Here is a 22,977-nt window from a genome sequence, read left to right as displayed (position 1 = left end):
GTGTGCGTGTGTGTGTGTGTGTGTGTCCTAGACGTGGGAGTAAATGACGCAAATACAGAGGGAAGAATAGCGTAAATTCCTATTTATTTTTTTTTAACATGTTCTATGGAGACGGCATTTCTAGTCATTTAAATATCATTTAAATAAGTATGACATTCATAATCTAGATGTCATAATTTATGAACTATACATCCCGTCTTGAACCATGTCAGTATTCTTGGAATAAGCCGCTTTAAAGCAGACGTCCTGTTCCATTTTAAGGTTAAAGTCCTCATAGGTTATTTAGTTTTCCTGTTATGTTCAATCCTGCAGCTCTTGATACGTTTCCATGTACAAACTTGAGAAATTTGTATAACAAAAAGACATGGAAAAAGCTAATTGAACACCAGACACGTAAAAAGGCAGCTAAAGATTGAATAATGGGAAATCATTCAATAAAACACACATTGATGGTCTTCAAGGCTTTTGGAAAAAAGCATTCTGTGGGCTGGAGAGACAAAAGTGGATTTTTTTGGGGGGGGAGAATGTTCCTGTTACATTTGAGCTAAAACTAACTCAGAATTTCGAGAACAAAAAACTGTCAAACCAACCAAACATGATGAAAATAACTTATTTTTAATGGATACATGAGTTCTATTGTTTATCAGAAAATCCTTATGGAGAATGTCTGACTATCAGGTCTGAATCATACAAGACTATGCAGTACGACAATGACGCCAACATTTCCAACTCTGAATTCCTCAAAAAACAAAACGAAGCCTTAGTCTGTACTTGAATTTGACTGAGATGCCATGGTGTGGCCTTTACGTGCAGCGCATGGTTGAAAACATGCCAGTGTGAGTAAATTAAAAGTAGTTCTGCTAAGAAGAGTCAAACAAAATTCATCCACATTGATGTAAAACAAATATTGACGGCAAATGTTTGATGGCCACTGTTGCCAACAAGGGTGATACACCCAGTTATTACAGTCAGAGGACAAATAATTAGCTTAGTTAACTAACTGGTGGGTTTAGATAGCTTCTTTCCTTAATAAATGAAATCATGATTTATTTATTTGTGTTTACTTACTCACGCTGCCTTTGTGATATCAAAATTAGTTTAATGATTTCAAACTCTTCAGTGTATCAACAATGGAAGAAATTTGTAAAGAGGCACTATACCTGATCTGGGAGACTACCAATCAGAGACGAGAGATGCCAGAACCATTCTAGTTGTTACTGTTGGAGAAACCTTAATTTAATTGTCTCATCTGGCTAAGTTTCCTTTAATCCGTTCATTTATTAGTTTTAACTACGTCTTTTGAAAGTTATAGTTTTAATCGTGTGCAAACTAGTTCAACATTTCTAATTAAAACAACTTACGATTAAACTTTTTGACAAAATTGCATTCCTGCTCCTACCACTGGTGGCGCTGTAGCGACAGCGTCGCAACACTCTTGTCAAAAAAACAACAACACTCCCTTCTTTCCTGCACTTGTCGACTCGGGCTGAAAACACAGCGGAAAGAGCTCTGAACAACGCTAGCAGGCAGCTAGCTTATTTTAGTCTTTATTCTCTTTATTGTGTGTGTTGTAGCCTATGCAGAGACATGTGGTTTATTTATTTACTGAGCTGGCTGTCGCTGATCGTCCAAGTGTCCTTCGTCACTCTAGCGATAGGTGAGTGGAAGCTGAGAATGCCCGCAGATTATAACGTAGCGGCTCAAATTAGCTTGGTAATGCTAACGCCGTGAACAGGTGAATCAGCTCAAGTGAAAGTCAGCGGAGCTTCGAAAAACAAAGTTAATGTCGCAGTTTTCACTTTACTGGGGTGATTTCCACACAGGAGATCCTATTTATATGTACATTTGTTGGAAAGTAGCTAGCTAGCTGCAGTCTAATTCCCAGCTTGTGGGTGTCCTGTAAAACTAATCTTATAATCTAGAACAAACTCTGACATTACTTGGTTAAACGAAGATCAGAGTTACAGCAGCAAACTGAAACTTGAAGACAACAACGCTATCAGTTTCACAAAGTCAGTGGGAAATTGATTATGTGTGGAAACAAAGTACAAATGTTTACTGATTAATAAATTATTGCCCAGAACAAACAAACCAACAAAGAAGCACAGAATCAGTTTAGCTGGCTGGTGTCAGGCAGGCCTCTTTATTTTATAATGTGAAACAGAAAACATAACACACAATATGAGAGAAAAAAAATACACTTTAATATTGTTTTTATTCAGGACTGAAGAAACAATCCAGAGATGACTTATTCATTTGTTTTTAGAAAAAAATGGCTTCAGTAGGAGATATTTGAACACGTGTACGTTTTGTTGATGCTGTTTGTTTTCTTCGGGGGCTCATTAAATTTGTTATTCACTAATGAAATGATATTATGTTGAAAAGTATTTCCTAAAGAGAAGCTGGTTTGAAAAGAGAAAAAACTTTAACGAAAACAAAAAATGCAATTAAATCAAATTGTTTTAGTGAAACTACAAGCTAAACCGGAGTGTGATAGCCAGATGGTTCCTACATTTTTTATTGGTTGTGCATCAGAGGGTATTTGAGGATTTTAACTCCAACTAAATTAAATTAGACGAAAGTCTTGACAAGCGACACATGCATGTGTCACATTCAAGAAATGATGAGAAACAGGTCTAGCTATTTAGCGTTCACTAAGTTTTCTTTATAATTTGAATAGCTGTTGTTTCTCAAATAATAGTTTGAAACCCTGACTGTGTGGATAACACACAGCGGGGATTTAAGTAGCTTATTGTCATGAACTTCTTTTTTTCTACTTTGTTTTTTCTTTGCTGATGGGGGTAAAAAAGGCCCATCTTAAACTAAACAGATAGTGGTTTAGAGACAAAATATCACCTACTACTCTGGCCTACATTTCCCCAATACGCTACTGTGGATTATTTTAAATTGTGCAAAAAACTAATACTAAACAGTACCAAGAAATATTGAACAGTTCGTAAAGATAAGATTGAATGTGTGCTCTTTAGCCTAATCTAACTGGTGGAGAGTTTAGCATGGTTAATAATGATCACGTTTTAGTTTTAGAGAAATATTTGTTTGTAAGGCTATGATTGTATCTATGCTGGTAATGCTGTCTAATACATCTGTAAGTGTTTCGACTGACTCCAGTCTTGCTCCAGTCATGAAGCAACGATACCATTTATACCCTCTGACGCCTGTGTTAGCTCCTTCCTAAGCAATCTTGCATCAGAGATGTTTTGCCGCCTGCATAATCCCAATTATTTACCTTTCGTCTTCCACCAGCGGCTGGCCTATACTACTTGGCAGAACTAATAGAGGAGTACACAGTAGCCACAAGCCGAATAATAAAATACATGATCCTGGTGAGTATGCTGGTGCAGAACGATGCACTTTTTAATCTGCACGGCTCACTTGTACCGGAGTCTCACTGCGTGTGAATATATGTCCAGTTCTCGACAGGTGTGCTGCTGTGTCTCTACGTCTTTGAAGGTTTCCCTCTGTTCATGGTGGGCGTCGGCCTCTTCACAAACCTGGTGTATTTTGGCCTCCTGCAAACCTTTCCCTACATTCTGCTCAGCTCTCCCAACTTCATCCTCTCCTGTGGTGAGCACGGCTTGGATCAGATTTCATTATATTCTGTTACAGGACTCACCAATACTGAAAAATATGTTAACATAATAAAGCAACACACTAACTGTTAAGGCTTGATTATTCGCTTCTGGTCACGTGCTACTGTTTTCACCATGATTTATGTTCTTTTGTTTTTACACTGCAGTGTTAGTGGTGGTGAACCATTACATGGCCTTCCAGTACTTTGCACAAGAGTATTACCCGTTCTCAGAGGTATTGCATTTCATTACAGCTCTGGAAGCATGGAAATGTGTTTCTCGTCCAGTTTTTTACTGACTCTTTCTGACTGGTATCAGGTGCTGTCCTACTTCACCATCTGCCTGTGGATCATCCCGTTTGCCTTCTTCGTGTCGCTGTCAGCGGGAGAAAATGTACTTCCATCCACCATGCAGCAAGGAGGTGAGAATCTGGTTATGGCTGATAATAGTTTAGCACAATGGAGGTTGAAAGTATAACCTGACAGGCCTTCATCTGACATGTAACCTAGAGAAAAATGTGCCTTTTCTTTACTGTTTTTTTTTTGGATATTGACTTCTACTCAGTAACATCCCAACATTTTTGGAACTGATAAGAGGAATATGTTTTTAAGGCTTTTTAATCCATCGATCAGATCAGACGTGGGTAAAAATCTCTGTCTGGTTGTCAAAATGTGGATATATGTCATTTAAAGCTAGCTGTGAGAGGAAATATTTGAAATACAGGGTGCCTGTGCATCCTTAAAAAGTCTTAAGTTCATGTAGCTAAAATTAAGGCCTTCAATTGTCTTAAATTTTTTACAAAAAAAATTGCATTGGTCTTAAATTTGATTATCACATCTTACATTTTGTTGTGGCAGTACTGTTTAATGTCACACATGTCATTTTTTTTTTCACAGGACTTTTTTGTCAGGCAAAAATTTATGCACAGACATCTTCATTGCATTCTGTGACTCAGTTGATGCTACGGTTACTAGCTACTAACTGCTAATATACTTTTGTTAGCTAGGGGGTTTTTTTGCTAATAGGTGGATGAGACTCATTTTCACCTCAATTATTTTCTTGTCTGTACCAGATTTCTTTCTTTTGACCTTTCCGTTTATCGAACTGTTTACTTCAGCTCAGTTGAAGCCCTTCCTTTGACGTTTTATTTTCGTCTTTGTTGCTCTTTTTCAGACGACGTTGTGTCAAATTATTTCACCAAGGGCAAACGGGGCAAGAGGTCTGGGATCCTCCTCATATTCTCCTTCCTCAAGGAGGCGGTACTGCCCAGCCGACAGAAAATGTACTGAAGGGCTCGGATTCGGGGCGCCGGGGATGTGTAGGTGTGTGGAGAAGTTGGACAACAAGCGGTAGAGCGAGAAGGACGTTGGAAGTCCTTTGTGGATTGGACTGAAGCAAATCAGTGGCCAAAACATGGAAGGAAGCGCACAAAAAGGATGGACCAATAAACAGACTGGATGATTAATTGAGTTTGCAAAGGCCATGTTCATCTTTGGGTTTGTTCCGACTGCCAAGAGCACCTCTTTGAGACCTTTTTTTAGGGATCATGACTGTAGCGCAGTGATTTTTGTATCATCGACATATTTTTTAAGCTTTAGTATCAAAGCAATTCTGAGAGAGGGGTTTAAAATACTAAATGACAAACTTGTTGCGGATGGATAAATCGTAATTGGATTTCCTTTTTGAAGATTTATTCTTGTCATTTTTGTGTTTGTCTGATTAAGTCTTCAAGGTAGCACCAAAGTCACAAAGAGGGGTGAAATATTTTCCACTAAATGAGTAAAATAGATGAGAGAGAGAGTAATGGTATGAAAAGCGATAATCTTAGAAAGCACAGCAAAAAACATGTAAAACGACTCAGCTGCCGAAACTAACAAGAAATCCAGCAATCACTTTTAAGGGTTACTTGAGAGTCTGCGAGGGAGTTCTCAAATAAATATTATGACTTTCGTTCCAGTGATCAGGTGCAACCTAAGAAAAATATACTTTGTAACTTTACTTCCTATAAAATCGGTCACATAAATGCATATTATAGGTCTTAATCTTAAGTTTCAATGCATCACTTTTCTCTGGATCAATTAAACTGGGTGTTTGTTAATTTGTCATTTCGCAGTTTTGGTTTTGTACCGTAGAAGGAGGGGTGTAAATGAACAGTTTTCTGGGCGACACAAATGTTTCATTCATTTGTGCCCGTAATGGGAACGGTTCGTATCGACAACGCTGCAACGCGGGTCGTTGAGGCTTGAATCCGTCGCACTGTTTTTACAGTACGACGGATTCAGGAGTCTTTCCACCACGTGTTTTGTGACGCCAGAAGCTTCGCCTTAATCGTACCGTTGTCCAATGAAACCTACAACCTGCAAGGCGCACCAGGGGTAGTGTGTTCTGAAAACAGACAAAGTCACGTACCGAACCGCACCACTCGTTGCAAACGAGGCGCGCGTTCCTACCTGACTGTTTGTCCCTACAGTAATCACTTCCTAAGACTCATGCATCCATTCAGAGCTGCTTTGGGGATGTTTCAGACCAACAGTGTGTCAGGTTGTACCTCCAGTACTGTTATTGTACATGTTGGAGGACGTTTCTTCGCATTCTGGGATGTTTTGGACAGATTGTGTGGCAATTTGCACCTGTTTTAGAGACATTTGTTGGGGAACAAACCCATTCCTACCTAACTACCAATTCAATTCATACCAACTTTGGACGTTTCATACCTACTATAATCCTATATATATCTTGATGGTGCAAGGTTTTTTAGTCTGTACCAGATTTGACAGCCAAGGCCTTAAAGCAATTTCATAAAATCTATTATAAGAAAATGCAGTGATGAGATTCTAATAAGCCTGATATGCAGGCAGAAGGTTACTTAGTTATTATGCATTAATCAGGGCTTGTAAAATCCGATGTTAGAAGAGTCAACTGACTCAAACCCGGGTCAGAACCTCAATCAATGACAATTAATTAATAATAATTAATAATAATTAATAATTAATCTTTAATTATTTTTCCATATAAACTTTTTTTTTTTTAAACATTTTTGCGTAGTTCATGAATATAATAGTTTCTAAAGGCACAAAATTGAGGTTGCTTCAAACAAAATTAGCTTGATTATAAACCAGCCCTTTGTTCTACGTTTCGTTTCATACACAATCTGGATCCTCGGCTATTGATAAACGATTGCTTTGTAAGTTTTGAACAACTGGATCTGATTTTACCCAATCGCTAATATTTGGTTGTGACATATGTAAACTGCAAGCTCAATGAAACTCGCCGGAAACTGCGTTCACTGACCCAGTCATCTAGATCTGGTCACATTGCTTGCAGTTAAACCCGATCACGACTCAGCAGCACTGACGACTGGCTATTTGTCCTAATGTTGGAGTTTAAAGTAATGGTTTTTTTTTTGTTGTTCTAAATGTATTTAAGACTAAATCTGACATGAAAGCTTCCTACATGTTAAATCAAACCTGTGAAATGATTTTGTTTTGCAGGATTATTGATACCGAAGGACAGAAGCTGCACAAACTAATTTTCTTAAAGAAACGCTAAAGCAGCTGAAACCGTTTTTACAAAAGTCATCATAGGTCGGTATGTACACAGATGTGAAATAAATAATTTTATGAAACAAATTTGTGGAATTAACTTGATGCTTAAAGGAGACAAAGTGTTGCGGTCATAATTTCCAGTTCAGTAAGGTCAGTGTATCCAGTCGACCACAGACGGTTGACCTTCACCGTTCGCAGAACGCGTTTCTGTGCGTGAGCCTGTCAAACTGAATGGGATGATGTTATTCCAGTCTCAAGTGACTTGGTCACAGGGGGAGCACCAGGTTCATAGTGGTGTGGACTCTGACCCCGACCGAGGTGTGAAGTGCTCCGTCAAGTAAAGGAAAAAGACAAAACCACAACAACACACACACACACACTCCAGACCACCAAACGCCTTCAGCTGACAGACTGTGACTTGTGGTTCAAACTCGCATGCTTGTTCAGAACCCCTCACCTGGATCCTGGTTCATTTCCCCAGGGCAGATCAGTGAAAGTGCATACATCTGTGACAGGCGACCCAGTTCACTGAGGTTTTCTCACCTTTCACTCACCCTGCGCCAGCCCTGCTTTCATTGGGGTAGCATCTGGAGAGCATAACATGTTTGGCTTTGTCACTTTGGCTACGTATTGTCAAACCCTGGGATATGCAGCGGCTCTCAAAAGTCTTCACGTTCCTTATACAATTCCAACTTTTCACTTGAAACGTTTTTAGCCAGCCTAATTGTTGGGGTTTTAAATTTCATGCTGTTTTGCTAATGTTTGCCCAAGATTTGTACGCAATGCCCCAGTCTGATACTATGAAGTTTACTGGAAATTGCTTGTGCTGTAACCAACCATTCTCCACCGTGAACAGAAAAGCGATCGAGCTGAACGAGGCAGCTAATTCCATATGTGGAAGCTTGGCCAACATAGACTGAATGGCTTTACTCACTTTCTCCGCTGCCATTCCTGAAACTACAGGATGACTTCAATTCTAAAGCACAGCAGAAAATCAACGTCATTCTCAACTTCTTCTGTTCGCTCATAGACCCAGGTGAAAATGGAGGAATCCAGTTCAACGGGAGAAAGCCCAGGCAGAGCACTCAAGGGAGATGAGAATCGAGCGGGATTAAACAGAATGCCTACGGCCAAGCTAATTTTCCTCAGTTGGTGGTGGTCTGTGCTGTAACTGCACTTCCTCCATATTTCAGACATGATGATGAATACAGGAGAGTGTTTTCATGAGTAGAATATAACTTGTACTGGCTGGAAATTACTTTACAGGCATGTTGGGCTCTGACCAGTTTCGCTCTAGTGTCTAAATTAGTTTTGGAAAGGCTTCTGGTTTTGGTTCCTGTCATTGAGCAATGAGTATATTTATTCTTACACTTCTCATAACTGACTCCTTTATGCAATAAGATTTCGATGCTCTGTAACCTCGCATTGAGCTAAAGGATGGGAATGTCAAGGAAATCGATCACGAACAGCTGAACTCTATTTCAGGTTTATCACATTCATATGTGTGCTCTTGTGCAACCAGGATATTGGACTATTTTTAGTTTTTAAAAATATTTTTCCTCTAACATTTTTGTTGAAATGTACGCAAAATGGGAAAGTTTGGAAATTATTCTTCATGGCTGGAATTTTTTTATGGGGGAAAAAACTTCAATTTAACAGTATGTGTCCACTATAGGGACCTTCTTCAGCTGTAAGATAAAGCAGAGATTTGTTATTTTCTGGAGCTCAGGATTATTGTTCGTATAACACATTTACACCCCAGCATTTGCACATTATGACACGATGCTATTGCTAGCAAACATAAAATCTGACAAAATAAGTTTACTGCTTTTTTACTGTGCATTGTCGGCCTACTTAATGTGGAACAAACACTTTGTCTGATCTTATTTTTTATGTCAATTGGGAGCAAATCATCTCTTTGGGGGTTTAATGGAAGAAACTTGTGCAAACTGTGTAATCTGATAGATATTTGATCAAAGTTGTTTTACTCAGGAAGACTGTTGACACTAAAGTAGAGAGATATTTGTTCTAACAGCATCTACATCCACGTGCGAAGCCTCAAAGTTTTTCCTCCATGATGTTATAAAGGATTTTATACTTAATTTTATTGCCTGGACATGAGGAAGACTAGTAGTGTCCCAGCTCCAGGACCTCAACCAGGTGCATGACCACCTCTGTCCAGGGAGAGGTGCTCCTTCCCTGAGGGAAACCTTTGTGCTGGACTTTCTTGATGTCCCGCGGCTCAAAGTCCCATGGCGTGTTGAGCCGAGAAGAAAACGCTCTGGGAAACAACAATCTCTGAATCTTGTCCAGAGGCAGGTCGGGAGCGAGGTGAGGCGCTGTGTCCCACTTGGTCGTGTAGTGAAGCCTCTGGTTGATGCTGTTCTTCAACAACATGACATCTTTCCTGAGGTCTGGGTCTGTGCAGGGTTTCTCTGGGTGGAGGCCAAAGACAGTCCAGGGACTGTCGGGTAAGGGGGGCTGCTGTGCTTTGGAGACGTCCTTCTTTTCTTGAATGCGTTTGGACTCTCCCTTGGTAGGTTTTGGTTGCCTCTTGCTCTTCTCTGGTGAGCTGCAGTTATTGTGGTATTTGGACGCCTTGGATCTGGGCGTGAGCGTCTTCAACGGAGACAAGCCTCTCTTCTTTGCCCACTCTTCAACCTTCTCTTCAATAAGGGACTGTTGAAGCAAAAATGGAGAAACAGCGTCTGAAACAGTTTGACTGTGAAATTAAAGTCATGTCCAAACATTTAACAATTCAAACTACTAAATGGTTTATGCTAAATATGGGAAATTATCTTGATATATCATATTATTATATCATTATTGACATCAATATTGTTATTAATACAACTAAGAGAACTATTAATAATACTCGTACCTAAAGGAGCATTGTAAGCACATCTTTGAATTTCCTGCATTAATAAGTAACCTGAGAGTAGAATGAAGATATTTTGCTACAATACTCATAAATAGGACGATATCATAATTGGGATGTATTGGAGAAGGATTGGGTTTTACTGCTACCAAATAATTTGAATGTTTTTAATTTTACTAATGTCATTTTATTTGTGATATATAATGTTCAGTAAAGAACAAAAACAGCCTTACAAAGGAAATCCCCTGAACGTCGTTACATTTGATCAAGTTACACGTAAAACTTAAATGTATTTGAAATTTTCTCTTGATTCTCCGTTGTAGAAAATCCTCCCCACAGCATAAGGCTGCCGTCACCTAAAAATTCTGCTTTCATTTTTGGCCTTGTTCGAGCAGAGCAACCTCTTCCATATGTTTGTGGGGTCCTCGTACATGGCTTGTGGTAAACTGCAAGTAGAACATTGTTGAGTTTCACTCTTCCATAATGTGAAGAGCATTCAAAGTTGCCCTGGCAACAGGCTCTCCCACCCTGAGCTGTGAATTTCTGCATCTTAGGTTTGTACTTAAGCAACCAAAATGTGCAAAAGTTCAAGGGATGTGAAAACCTTAGCAAGGGTTTGTAGAAATTTAAAGTACTGGAATCAAGAAACTGAAGCCAGTGTTTTTGCCTTAATGGAGACTTTGTAGTTAATTCTACGTTAATGTTTTGCGGTGTATATGCTACGTATCACTAGCTCACCTTTTCATTCAGATTTTTCTGCTTGACCAGATCTATGAGCTCTCTGTATAACATCTGAGTCAACTGTGTCTCCTCCATTTCGTCCTGCTTTTCGCAATACCACAAGCAGTGCTTCAAGTACCTGGAAACACAGAAGGGCTCAGTGTGAATCGATCCGACTTCAGGTTGTTTTGAGGTGCTTTCGTTTCGCCGTCGTCTTTAGCTGCGTACCGTGCTGTCTTCCTGTGGTTCCAGATGTGCGCCATGTCCAGAGGCGTCAGTCCCATTTTGTCCCTTGCCAAAATATCCGCTCCGGCCTTCACGAGCATTTCTGTGCAGCTGAGGAGGCCCCTGCTGGCGGCAGTGTGCAGCGGGGTTTCCCCTGAATTTGTTGCACTAGCATGGGACACAAAAAAACCAAAACAAAAAACAAACAAAAAAAAACCCGTTACTTTTTAAAATCCATACTTTGCTTTTTTAAATTAATTAATTCATTCATTAATTAGTTTTACAGTCAATAGTTCTTCTTAAATCCAGTTGGATATAAAAAAAAATGCAGCTGAATTAAATACCAATATTCATAAAGAGAATATTTCTGTAAGAGGGGGCCCTACGCGTTGATATCAGCTCCTTGCTCCATCAGGTATTTGAAAATGGTGTATGTGTTGGAGAACCGCTGTGAGGACAGAACGATGTGCAGGGGCCGGCGACCTTTAGAATCACCGAGGTTGACCCACAACGGCCTGGCCTTTATTATGAGCTGGATAGTATGCAGTTCACCATACAGGCAAGCTATATGGAGGGCTGAGAGTTTCTCCTGGACAAAGTGAAAAAGCATTTTTATAATCCAGCTCTAAACAGACACAATAGACAGTGATCCCTGTTATTTCTGTTTAATGGCACTCAGTAAAACACTAAAAACTGTTTTTATTTGATTGCGCTGATAGTTCATTTCAGGGTTCCGGCACATTGTTGCGTCAAAAATGTTTTCTAAAGTCAGTGTTCAGTTTCTTAGGCAAGTTTTAAAGCACTAAAACAAAAATGTTGTCCTTATGGCTGTAAATATAAACCCTGCTAAAAAAAACAAAAAAAAAAACACAGACTGAGATGAACTAATAGACAGTTGGACGGAGGAACATCATAACGGATAGATGTATGGATGCATTGACTCTTGGTTAAAATGGTCAAAAAATACATGAATAAAAAATGGATGAATGGATGTTAGAAAACTCTGACTTATGAATGGAGGCGTAATTGGATAAAAATGGATGGATGGATAGAGAGATAATAAATAAATTCTAAACAAAATCATCTAATGGGACTTTCCATCTTTATACAAACATGTAAAATATTTAAATGAAATTTCAAATCTCTTTTTTCCCACTTTACTCACATGTAGAAATAGAGGAAGACGTTTTGCACGACACCTTTCGACTGCATGCCCGATGTTCTCTTGTTAAATAATAAAAACCCTATGCGATTTTGTGCAATGATAACCATCATCTACACATGTTTGTTTATTGAAACGAATCAAACATGGCGTCTGCACAATTATTCAGCAGCTTCTGATTTTCCCAGTCTGACCTCACCTCCGCCAGCAGCTCAGTGCTGTCAGGATCAACATCTGGCAGTACCGGCTCACCAGATGAAGCTTTACGGGAACTCTTCCTGCGAGGCAAAACCACAGTGACAGAGCTGCAGAACCTTAGAAGTGAAGCTAGTAGGGAGGATTTTATTTTATTTGCCAACATAACCAAATATCACTTTTCATGCGTAACGTAATATGATTTAGTACGCAACTGCTAGCGTTCAGAGATTACGCATGTGGAAAAAATTCAGACCTAAGGCTTCAGCAGAAGCTAAAAACGTCAAAAGTTTCAGTGTTTTTTTTAAAAAAGTTGTTTACCTGCTCTTACCTCGTCCGCGGCCTCGCTTCCTGCTTGTGTTAGAGCGCTCCATGGTTGCCACGGAAACGTGTTACCAAGACACACGAACGCTTGTCGTAAGCTGCTGAAAGCTGCGTACTGAAGCTGTCCTTCAGGTAAAAGGAAAACAGGGTTACACCGCGTTGTAACTGTGTCGTTCTCACGTTTGAACAATATAAGTGTCATGTTCCGTGTTTTTCTGTGTGTTTATTTTGAGTTTCCTGTGTATCTGTGTCTCCGTGTTGTCCTGTCCTCCCCTTGATTGTTCCCAGGTGTGTCTCGTTCGTGTTGTTTCCGTTGTCCATTCCTTTTTACGGTTGCTACCGGCGTCGAGCCGTGCTGCCCGTTATTTTGGACTGTGTTTTGCTGGACATTCCCCATTAAAATCATTCATTTATCACATCCTGGGTCTACAGCGTCTGCCTCACCACCTCAACACACCGCTTCATGACAATAAAATGGCGTTATTGCGGTATCGTGACGTTTTATTTATTTTTTTAAAACAACTTCTTGTTTGTAAAAACGTGTCAAAATATGTTTTCTTCACAAACTATAGAAAATACAGTAGCTATTGAAAATAGTTTGCCAATTTAGGTACAAATTCTACCTAAAGGGATAAAAAAAAAGACAGGTAAACTGATGTCTGATTTTAATTTAAACAACATAAACATCCTTTTTTAAATCCTTTTTTTTATTACCAGTAAATTGAATCCACATGTCTATTCAGGAACCACATACAGCTTAAGGCTTTGTGTGAAGGATAGCAGAGAGATGGATACATTCTGTCTTCATCGCCTGTGTCCCACATACAGGCTACATCCTGATGTGCTCATATCGATGGTGCATCAGCAGTTGCCCACTTGCTCTGGGCCTTTGGTAACACAGATCAATCCTGCCAAAGCCGTGGAGACGTCAGAAGGATCCCAAAGGCTGCATGTGAATCTGATGTGCTGTGGGACAGTTGTATTCTCCCCAGGGCGAGGCGCATCGATTCTCACAGCAGACAGGAGGCCACCTTGTTTGCGGCTATTGACCATTTGACCTATCGGCAAACTAGACGTGATGGATGGCACCTATGTCGAGAAAAACAATGTCGAGATTGTAACACTGTAGTTTAAATTTCGGAACTGTTCTCTCGCCGCTCTCCATAATACGTAGCATCTGAAATGCTGATTTGAATACTGTAAATTAATGCCATTAAGGATTTTCCCACTGATTATTGGGTCTAAATCATTTTTGACATATCATTTTCGTTCTAAAATGTAAATAATATATATTTTTGTGATTCTCTCCTGTCATTTCCTACTGGAAACAAACTTGTTGGTTTATTAGAATTATTGTTCATTAAAATCTGCCTGAGGTATGAATAATTTTGGTCTCAACTGTAACAACATGACAACATAAGAGATATTAAACATAAAATAAATATTAAACGTTACTTTAAAAATGTCTTTCTGAGAAAGTTAAGCAGTCCACTAACAAAGTATTATGACATCAAAGCATTTTATTGGATGGAAATCAGTATGTAACTTGGTAATTTGAATATTTATAATAAATATATTAATGTTGTATGATTTTTAAAATGTCTATATTCAAATGAGGAATTTTCTCACAATGTATCCTGTGTCTTGCTAAAGTTTGCAACAGACAAACCAAATAAAAAAACCCCATTAAAGTTCATATCTATGATGTTTTATTTCTGACTTTTCGAATTAAAGAGATCACAAAAACATTTGCCTTCAGTGATTATCCTTGAAAAGAGCCACAAATGACAAACTTCTCAGGCAGATCCTGGAAATGACGGCGTTGAAAACGTTCAAATATCAATGTCACAACTTCCGTCTCCACTAAAGTTTGTTGTAAAACTCCAATCTATCACTTACCACCGACTTGCCTTTTCTCCAAAGCTTTCAGCCACATTTAACAAGTTAGTAAACTTAATAATTCATGACTCAGTCATCATGTATCACTTTAAATTTTCACTTTGAGCTCTCAAGACCTTTAATCAATGTCCCCACTCTCTCTAGCTGGCCTAAAACTCATATTCGATTCATTTCTTTAATAAGCAACTTCGCCTTTCACTCCCCATCATTCTCCAGGTCCGGTGCGAGGTCAAGGACGGGCCATGAACCCGTGGCTTCCTGCCATGAGCCTGCGTGCCCCGCGGGGCCGCCGCCTTTGTCGTTACCCGGCCTTGTAGCCTGATGACGCAGATGCGCGTGTGCAGCTGAGAGGGAGCACGAGAGGCGCTTGTGTTTATGTGCGGCGCCCGCGATGTGTACGAAACCCTTGTGTGTGCATGCCAGAGTATATCACTTGATGATACAGTAAGAGGGCAGCACAGCCCCGCTGTGACCTAAGATACTTCCCTTGACCTCGGTCACGTCCCAGGAGAGGAGCCGGGGACTCCGTGATGCAGAGCTCTTTCTTGTTTGACTTTCAGCACAAGTCCCTCGATGGACACCAGTCAGCGTGACCTCTTCCTCTAGTTCAGACGGTGACAGTCAATGTCACATATCCTTTCAAATGTACATTTATTCCCTAGTCACACATTTAAAATCACATTCTTTTGTTATTTTAAATTGTGCATGGTGCTTAAAACAACACAGTGAAGCCGGCACATATGTGTAGCGTGAGCATTAGCTACAATTCATCCACTTGGTGCGTCGCCGATTAGCTACTGGCTAATCGGCCATCAGAGTGGTCTAAACCTGCTTAGGAAGAGCATGGAAATGAGATAATATCCCCGCAGCCTTACGGCAAGCACTCTTATTGGTCCATTAAATCATCCACTCACACTCTGTTTCTATTGGCTTTACAAAATCAGGTCCTGCTCTGCAAAGCAACCCAATAGGACAGCCACCGGCACACAGAGAGGGATTGGAAGTATGATTAACCTGCTTAGAGTAATCTTATGTCTCCAATCTGTGCTATATGTTTATTATTTTCAACGGCTTTTGGGTGCATGTTAGCTGCTTTAATGGAGGATTGCTCAGATAAACTGGACTTTATGTGATAATAAAAAATAACATTTACATAGCCACAAAATGGGATTATGGTTTTATGTTGCTGTTATGTACTAATTAGAAAACAAGCGTGTTCAGACTGGAACATGATTGTGTTTTCAAACTGGAAAATCTCAAATAAAAAATATTTTGGTAAAAACGAAAAAACACATTTACATATTTGGCACATGTGAATTTTTCTTGGATCTAAAATTCTTTTTTTGTTCAACCAAATGCTTGTCCCTGATTGGAGATGAGAAAATTATCTCTCAACAGATCATAAAACAATGTTAAATAATTTCAGACAATAATTTAAAAATATTTTTACATTTTGGTGAAAATGGCAAGTACAAATTATTTTTTGTCATTCTCAAAGACGAATTAAAAATGTTTTTATTGTCTTTAAAGCAGCCAAAACCTCCTGTTATTCCTGACCAGCTTTTTAGATGTTTCCACTGTTTGTTTGTTCTGAGGTTTAATCTCTGGGTGATAAGCAGTCAGATGATACGCATCGGAAAAGTTAAATATTTACTTTGAACCTAAATCTCCCATAATATTGAGCCTAACTGTAATAGGCTTAAGAACACAGCCCATTGGGTCTTATACGCTCACTGATTATTTAATTATGTCTGCCTGGTTAATTGTGACTCAGCCAATCACATGGCAGAAACTCAATGCATTTAGTGACATAAACATGTTGCAGAGATCTTGATAAAGTTAAAACCACGTTTTAGAGGAAATAACGAACCACACCTTGAGCCAGGAAGGAGACAGAAAACCACACCGGGAGCCAATCGGCATGCATGCTGTATCTAATCAGGAGAATGACTTCTTATTGCTAGATTCAAACAGATTTTCTCAATATCCAATTAGGACCCAGCTAAGACATACCATGCAGTCACGCCAGCCCTGTTTGGTCCACTTGAATCAAACACTAGTTTGATTCAAGTGTGAATGCGCGTTCGAATCCTGATATGGACCGAAAAAGCAAACTCTGGTTCACATAGAAACCTAGGTCTTGGTTTGATTAAAGTGAAATCTGGTGCAGTTCAAATGCATATGTGAAGCAGACTATAGCGAAGGGCATTCTGGGTAAATACAACCAAAACAAATGCAAGAGTGTTGCGCTAGAGGGAGTAATAGCTCCTGGTCTTTTACCAAAGACAAAAGAGAAATCCTAAAATCTGACACTACTCCATTTTTGTTTACATTTGTGAAGAAGGAAGTTGCTCTTCAGAGGATTTTGAGTTGTTTCCTTCATTCTTTCTTGGTGCAGCGCCACCACAGGCGAGGAGGGGAACAGGGTTTCAAAGCACAAACAAACCACTTTGAAAATGTAACAATTGTTGCAATTTTGATCTCCAAATTTAGTCCCCAGGTGTGAAAACATCCTTACATAGGGTTTTTTTTTCCACTTATTGCATGCATAAGGTAGTATTTAGACAATCTCAAGGTTTCCATTAAGAAAAACAGCAACAACAAAACATTGCAAGCTCAGAGCTACTTTCCCTTCTGAGCAAAATCTTTACAGGACCCTCATTCACACAGGTATAAGCTTTGAAAATGTGACAATTGTCAAGATGAGAAGTTTCTGGAAATGGAAGAGCAGGAGGGTGAGCAGAGGGAAGTGAAGATGAGTGCTACTGTACGTTCCAGTGTAAACACACGCCTTCATAGTCTTTCATATTTGATGATCCACCTTACAAGGACCTGTGCCCCCGGAGCCTCGGAGCTGCTGCTTCTGTAAGTGCGCTCATGTCCTCACTTTCCTCCCTCCCACCCTCTGCCTACTTCCTGCCTCCCACTCCTCCTCACTTTTGCTCCTCCTCTCTCTGCTTTCCTCCTCCTCCTCTTTCTCCCCATCTCTCTCACTGCCTCATGCTTGGCCAGGCGGCAGCGCACTAATGCACCATGGCACATTCTGCAGCTCCAAGTCACAATGCGACTCGGCTTTACGCAGTGACCGAACGACGACCTCCCTCAGCATCGCCGCGCACAGGCGTTGTGCTGCAGCAGAGCCCGTTCAGGGAGAGGATGGGAGCTGCGAGCGAGGGAGTGCGGGGTCAGGAGAGGAGAGGGAAAGGAACTTGACACTCAGATATCAGATCAAACGACAGGAAGATGAATAATTAGTAACAGCTAAAGGCCGAATGCATCCCGTCCACATCACGGATTGTGATTCATGTAACCTGTTGGGGTCAAACTAAAGACGATAAAAACGCTTACAGAAACAAACTCCGGTTCTGGAACTCGTAGATTATTCAGGGACTTCCTGAAGTTGTTGCTTTGACCTCTTTCCAATTTTGAGTTGGGGTTTGCGCTTTTATGCCCTTGGGGTTTAAAAAGACATTCTGTTGTCACACCTTCCAATGATCTTCACATTTTCCACATCCATGGGACACCTTGTTCTCAGTCCTCACAGCTCAGCAGAAATGACCAGAGGGAAGGAGAGGGAGATAAAAGGACTGTGATAGTGAGAAAAAGAGACGATGGTGAGGAAAGGAGAAGAAAGGAAGATAAGTATGTCATTTGTGTGTGCAGAGGAAGAGGAAAAGCACCGGCTTAGATGTTGAAACTGTTTCATCTCCTGGTTTACACCTTCTGATCATACACTGACTGTAGCTAGCTCTGCTTTAAAGCCACTCATACTCTACTCACGTCTTAAGCCTGACAAATTTGGATGTTACTTTAGTTCTCTTTAAACCTTTATGTGTTTAATGTACAAGAAAACCAGAATCCACCTTCAACTCTGCTGTTTCTTTCACCCTTCCCAGAAATTGCCTGAGATCTGCTGTGATCTTGTACATGCCGCTCACACTCCGGTTGTGTGTGAAGTTGCCAAGATCTGCCACTCAACAGCCTGCATTACCAAGGTCAAAATTACATGTACTGAAGCAGGAGTCAGTAGACAGCACATCATCATCATCATCATCATCATCATCATCAAAATGACAATGTTTCTTGGTTAAAAAAGGGAAAAACATCTGGAAAGAACAGCATGCCGTGCATATCAGTTCTGCTACTTTACTCTGATGCCGATGCTGCCTTTAGAAGTCGCCTAATTAGTAACCACAGTCTGCTTGTGTGTAACATACCTCGGCTGTTCTGTTAAAGTCTCAGAGTAAAGAATAAGTGAGCAGACAGCATCACGAAGAAGAAGAAATACAGCAGACAGTTCAGGGAGAAACAAAATTCATTCCGTTCAGTTTACGTATACAGCCGACAGCTCACAAGAAATGTCATCTCGACTCGAGGCACTTTACGAAGAAAAAGAGAAACATTTTTAGAGCACTAATCGGTTGTCAAAAGGTTTGGACCTGTCACAGAGTTCTGATCAATCCATCAGGTGAAAATGGGAAGAATATGACTCAACTACAAACCTACCAATAATGGGGACTGAGAGAATTAATGAGAGAAGCAGCCAAGAGTTAATTGGCAACTCTGGAGGAGCTGCGGAGATCAGCTGCTCAAGTAGGATAATTTTTGTTTTGTTAGGACTTTTAGGTAAACTTGTGCAAATTTGGCCTTTATGAAGAAAGGTCCAGACAAAAAAATAGAGTTGACGGACAAAAAAAACCCTGCAAGGAATCGAGTTTACAGATTGGTGCATGTGGCATTTGAGACACAGAGACCATGTGGAAGAAAATGTTCTCCTCCAATGAGAACAAATTTGACCAGCAAGGAAGACACATTTTGAGGCAGAACTGACAGGGAGGCCGGTCAGAGTTGACGTGAAGATTGATGGAGTTAAATACAGAATAATCCTGGATGAAAACTGGATACAGGCAGCGAAAATCTCGTCAATGTGCCTGCTGGGTTCCCTTCCAGCAGTAGTATACCTTCCAGTATACGTTAGAAAAAAATGGTCCTTACAGTGTATCATATACAAGGCCACACATAAACACACAGTCACACAACACAACATACGCAGTGGTGTGTTGGTGCCGACACCGTCACCCTTTCTAAAATAATATCCAGGTCACAGAGCATCGCCTCATCCCAGTTCATCAGCAGGGCAGCGCTCACCAAGACCCTTTTGTTCCTCTGACTCTCATCCCGATGATGAACTCTGGTGATGATTAAGATAAGACCATTAAAGCAAATGCCACTGGGGCATTGATACCACTATTCAGCTTCAAAGTGTTCAGAGAGCAAACATGACTCGGCAGACAGCAACGAAACACAAACTTACACAATCAGGCCCACATGCATAGCCGCAAGTAGTGTGTGGTTATTTTTTGCAGGATTTAAAAAAATATGTATCATTTCATGGATTTATCCACCTGTTGATGATTTAAAGTTACAGTTTTATTTCTCAAAATTACATTTGACTAAGATTTAAAAACCACAGTTGCAGCTGCGCAATTACAATCCCCCCCAAAAGAGTCTGTCCTGGGTTATCCATTGTGGCAGCCACATGCAGGGACACCAAAATCCATTTGGACTGACAACGCTAAAGGGATGTAGCCACATGCTCTGTGTACAGTACAACATGTTGACTGGTGCATTATTGATGTTGGATATGCAGCGTGTTTCACTAAGCTGTTAAGTGTGGTTTTGGAGATGGTGAACCAGCAGCAGGTTAAAGGATATTTTATTGAAGGACTTCATGGAAAGGAGGACACTGTTTATGGAGAAAATGGAAAGTGAGGCCGGGAGACGGCTGGTGAAACGTTAAGGTAGAGACAAGAAGAAAGAAGATGAGCAGGAAGAAGTTATAGTCACGCTGGATGTAGAGAAGAAGATGATGCTGCGATGGACCGAGAGGTTCAGCATTCATGCAACAACAGGCTAAACCAGAGCAGGGGCCTGTAGAAAAAATAGCAGTGCTCTAACACAGAGTCAAAGATCTTAAAATAATGATTGCAGAGTGTGGGTGAGGTAAATTGTTCAATCTGATTTAAACTTTAAAGCTATCAGTAGACCTACTGTAGACATGATTCAATGTCTTCCTGTATTCACAGCCAGGTTTTATTCTGTTCAGGCTTAGACCAAAACTAAAATGTCTTTAATGTCTAAGCTACGTTTTGATAAAACCGCTGCCTTGAAACTGTCGGTATTTTCTGGTGTTGACGATTGTGTTCTTCTGTAGTTTTCTACAGTCTGTTGAAGTCCCAGGTGCTCATTTCACATCTCTGTCTGATTTGACAGTACAGTAGTTGTCATGACATGCCACTAGATGGCGCTGTGATTTAATTAGGTTGTCGAAACGCGCATTTGACGATTAGCTTCCACCTCATTTAGAAAACAGTAACCGGTCTCACACGAACCAAGTGCTCATGTAACTTCAGTATTTCTTTTTGGGAGTTGCAGTAAGCTGAACAGGTTAAGCAGAACAACGCGGTCCGCCATTGTTTTTGTGTTATCGCCCCGCCCTCCAACCTCAGCCGTGCGTTCTGCGCATGTGCGCTGACGTACCTGTGGGTTACGTCACACCTCTGGAATGGCTGTTACAGAAATACTTCACTGAGACCCGGTTTCCCCAAACAAAGTTTGTAAAACTGCTTTAATCCCATGTTACGTGATGTACATTTTATGTAGACTTTATATTTAGTATAAATTTATGTAAAATATGGAACATTATGACTTAAAACAAAAATAACTGAGAGCCCTTTTGTGGTGAAGATTATTTATTGAAGTCATTTCACTGCTTTTCCCTATAGTGGGCTTTATGTAAATTGTAGAAAATTACTTTAAGTCAATAATAATCAATTATCAATCAATACCCACACGACTGGTTTCATTATGAATCGTCCTGTCGTAGCTCTTTCTTGCATTCCTAAATTCAAGTACATTAAAACCGCAAAAGCATAAAATGGTAATAGAGTGAAACGAGTGCTACTAAACACATTTTAACGTGGTTTTGTGTCTTTAATTCAAAATAAAAAGGCAGCATGATCTCTAAGAGCATGAATCAATGGCTGTTGTCAATGAGTGCCACAAGAGTGCCGGAAGAAAAACGCCGAGTGACTGAGGGTCACTGCGCGTAACGGAAACCCTGTAAATTCTAGACACTAACGGGTACCATAGAATTGCACAAAAATCCGTGAGGGACGGCGGAGTCCCTGCTCGAAATTCCTTGAAGAGGTGTACGGAGCCTTGTACCAGAAGCCCATTGAAAGGCTGTTTACATTGTTTTAAACTGTGTGATTGTGAGCGTGAGTGGAAATAAAAATAGCAACAGGTATTTTGTTCCATATAACACAGTAGGAGTGTAACAGGTAAACCTTTCATGGATGCAAACTTGACTAAAAACCCACCTGTTTAGGATTGTATTTGAAACGTAATCAATTACAAATTTATTGATGGAACTTGACTTAATGTCGTGTTTTGATTCTATGTTGCATTGTGTTTTTGTGTTTGATATGATGTAAAGCACTTTGAAATGCCTTGCTGCTGAAATGTGCTATACACATAAAATTTGATTTGATTTGATTTGAAGAGTGCAAAGATGAATACAATGACATAAAAATGCAGGAGTGTGAGAGCATGCTGCCAATGCAGATGCAATGCAGCCTCACGCTGATCTAAAATAACCTATGTGAGAATTTGTTCATTCTGCGACTTAAGCACGGTGCTGTGTGCTTGGAAAATCAATTCTTTGATTCTGTCAGGTGAAAACATGCACTGGGATAAAAAAAAAGTTGTCTCTTTTCTCCGTGGAAGAAGGGAAAAGTAGCTTTGCTCTTAGCTTGACAGCGAGCATTTTTGACATTATCAGGTTGATTATGTAAAGGGGTCATAAGTTCTAGAGGTTAGGGAGGAATTCCCCTTTGAGCAAAAGTACTGTAAAAATCAGCAGTGGTAGAGTTCAGTTTAAGGCTGCAAAGCTACAGGGGCTCAAAGTTCAAACAGAGTTCTTCCATTTAGACTGAAAAAATAATAAAAAAAGCACATGCAAATTATCGATGCCGTCTCCTTGGCGTCGGTGGAGGGAGCTCATTTTGAGCCTGTTTGATGCAGCTGAAAGGTTAATTCCAGGCTGCCTGTGTGATTAAATCCTTTAGCTGGACGTGGCGACAACAAAAAGCATTTATTTGCGTAATTAAAGATTGTTTCTGCAATTACTGTCGGCGGGAAGTCCGTGTCTGTTCGCTGAATATTCACAAAGCACAAAAATTAATCAATAACTTAATTATGATGCAGCGGCTGGATTTATTTATAAAGATGGATTTATCTTTCTTTTTAAAATGGAAAAAAATATACTTTTTTGCCTATTCCATTTGCAATTAATTATACACAACCTATACATATATATTTATATATATACATACGTCTATAGATGTTTCAGCCGAGGTTGTGTATAATTAACCATTT

General features: G+C 40.0%; 2 protein-coding genes across 3 annotated transcripts; one reads left to right on the top strand and one right to left on the bottom strand.

The window, feature by feature from the left end:
* Positions 1-1,473: 1,473 nt before the first annotated feature.
* Positions 1,474-5,683, top strand: tex261 (testis expressed 261). The gene is made up of 6 exons (XM_005807234.3): positions 1,474-1,657; positions 3,265-3,344; positions 3,432-3,585; positions 3,758-3,825; positions 3,909-4,011; positions 4,764-5,683. Exons 1-6 carry the CDS (start codon positions 1,588-1,590, stop codon positions 4,877-4,879), a joined length of 591 nt encoding a protein of 196 aa, XP_005807291.1. The 5' UTR covers positions 1,474-1,587; the 3' UTR covers positions 4,880-5,683.
* A 108-nt stretch (positions 5,684-5,791) lies between these two features.
* Positions 5,792-14,275, bottom strand: ankrd53 (ankyrin repeat domain 53). 2 transcript variants are annotated; one of them, XM_023346598.1, is made up of 6 exons: positions 12,637-14,275; positions 12,320-12,398; positions 11,345-11,547; positions 10,962-11,126; positions 10,752-10,872; positions 5,792-9,814 (listed from the first exon to the last, which is right to left on the bottom strand). In XM_023346598.1, exons 1-6 carry the CDS (start codon positions 12,687-12,689, stop codon positions 9,263-9,265), a joined length of 1,173 nt encoding a protein of 390 aa, XP_023202366.1. In that variant the 5' UTR covers positions 12,690-14,275; the 3' UTR covers positions 5,792-9,262. The 2 variants fall into 2 exon arrangements, with proteins under 2 accessions (XP_023202366.1, XP_023202365.1); XM_023346597.1 differs by having other exon boundaries at positions 12,320-14,275.
* Positions 14,276-22,977: the final 8,702 nt, after the last annotated feature.

This window comes from Xiphophorus maculatus, chromosome 14 (genome assembly GCF_002775205.1).
Source record: "Xiphophorus maculatus strain JP 163 A chromosome 14, X_maculatus-5.0-male, whole genome shotgun sequence".
NCBI classification, from domain to species: domain Eukaryota; kingdom Metazoa; phylum Chordata; class Actinopteri; order Cyprinodontiformes; family Poeciliidae; genus Xiphophorus; species Xiphophorus maculatus.
This window is presented reverse-complemented; position numbering and strand designations above follow the sequence as displayed.

Excerpts from the sequence above, each read along its gene's own strand:
- tex261 (XM_005807234.3), top strand. The coding sequence starts at position 1,588 with ATGTGGTTTATTTATTTACTGAGCTGGCTGTCGCTGATCGTCCAAGTG. Across the intron at positions 3,345-3,431 it reads TAATAAAATACATGATCCTG|TTCTCGACAGGTGTGCTGCT; the intron begins GTGAGTATGCTG and ends ATATATGTCCAG. Across the intron at positions 3,826-3,908 it reads AGTATTACCCGTTCTCAGAG|GTGCTGTCCTACTTCACCAT; the intron begins GTATTGCATTTC and ends GACTGGTATCAG.
- ankrd53 (XM_023346597.1), bottom strand. The coding sequence starts at position 12,481 with ATGTTGGCAAATAAAATAAAATCCTCCCTACTAGCTTCACTTCTAAGG. Across the intron at positions 11,127-11,344 it reads CAAGGAGCTGATATCAACGC|TGCAACAAATTCAGGGGAAA; the intron begins GTAGGGCCCCCT and ends GTCCCATGCTAG. Across the intron at positions 9,815-10,751 it reads AGAAAAATCTGAATGAAAAG|TCCCTTATTGAAGAGAAGGT; the intron begins GTGAGCTAGTGA and ends TTGCTTCAACAG.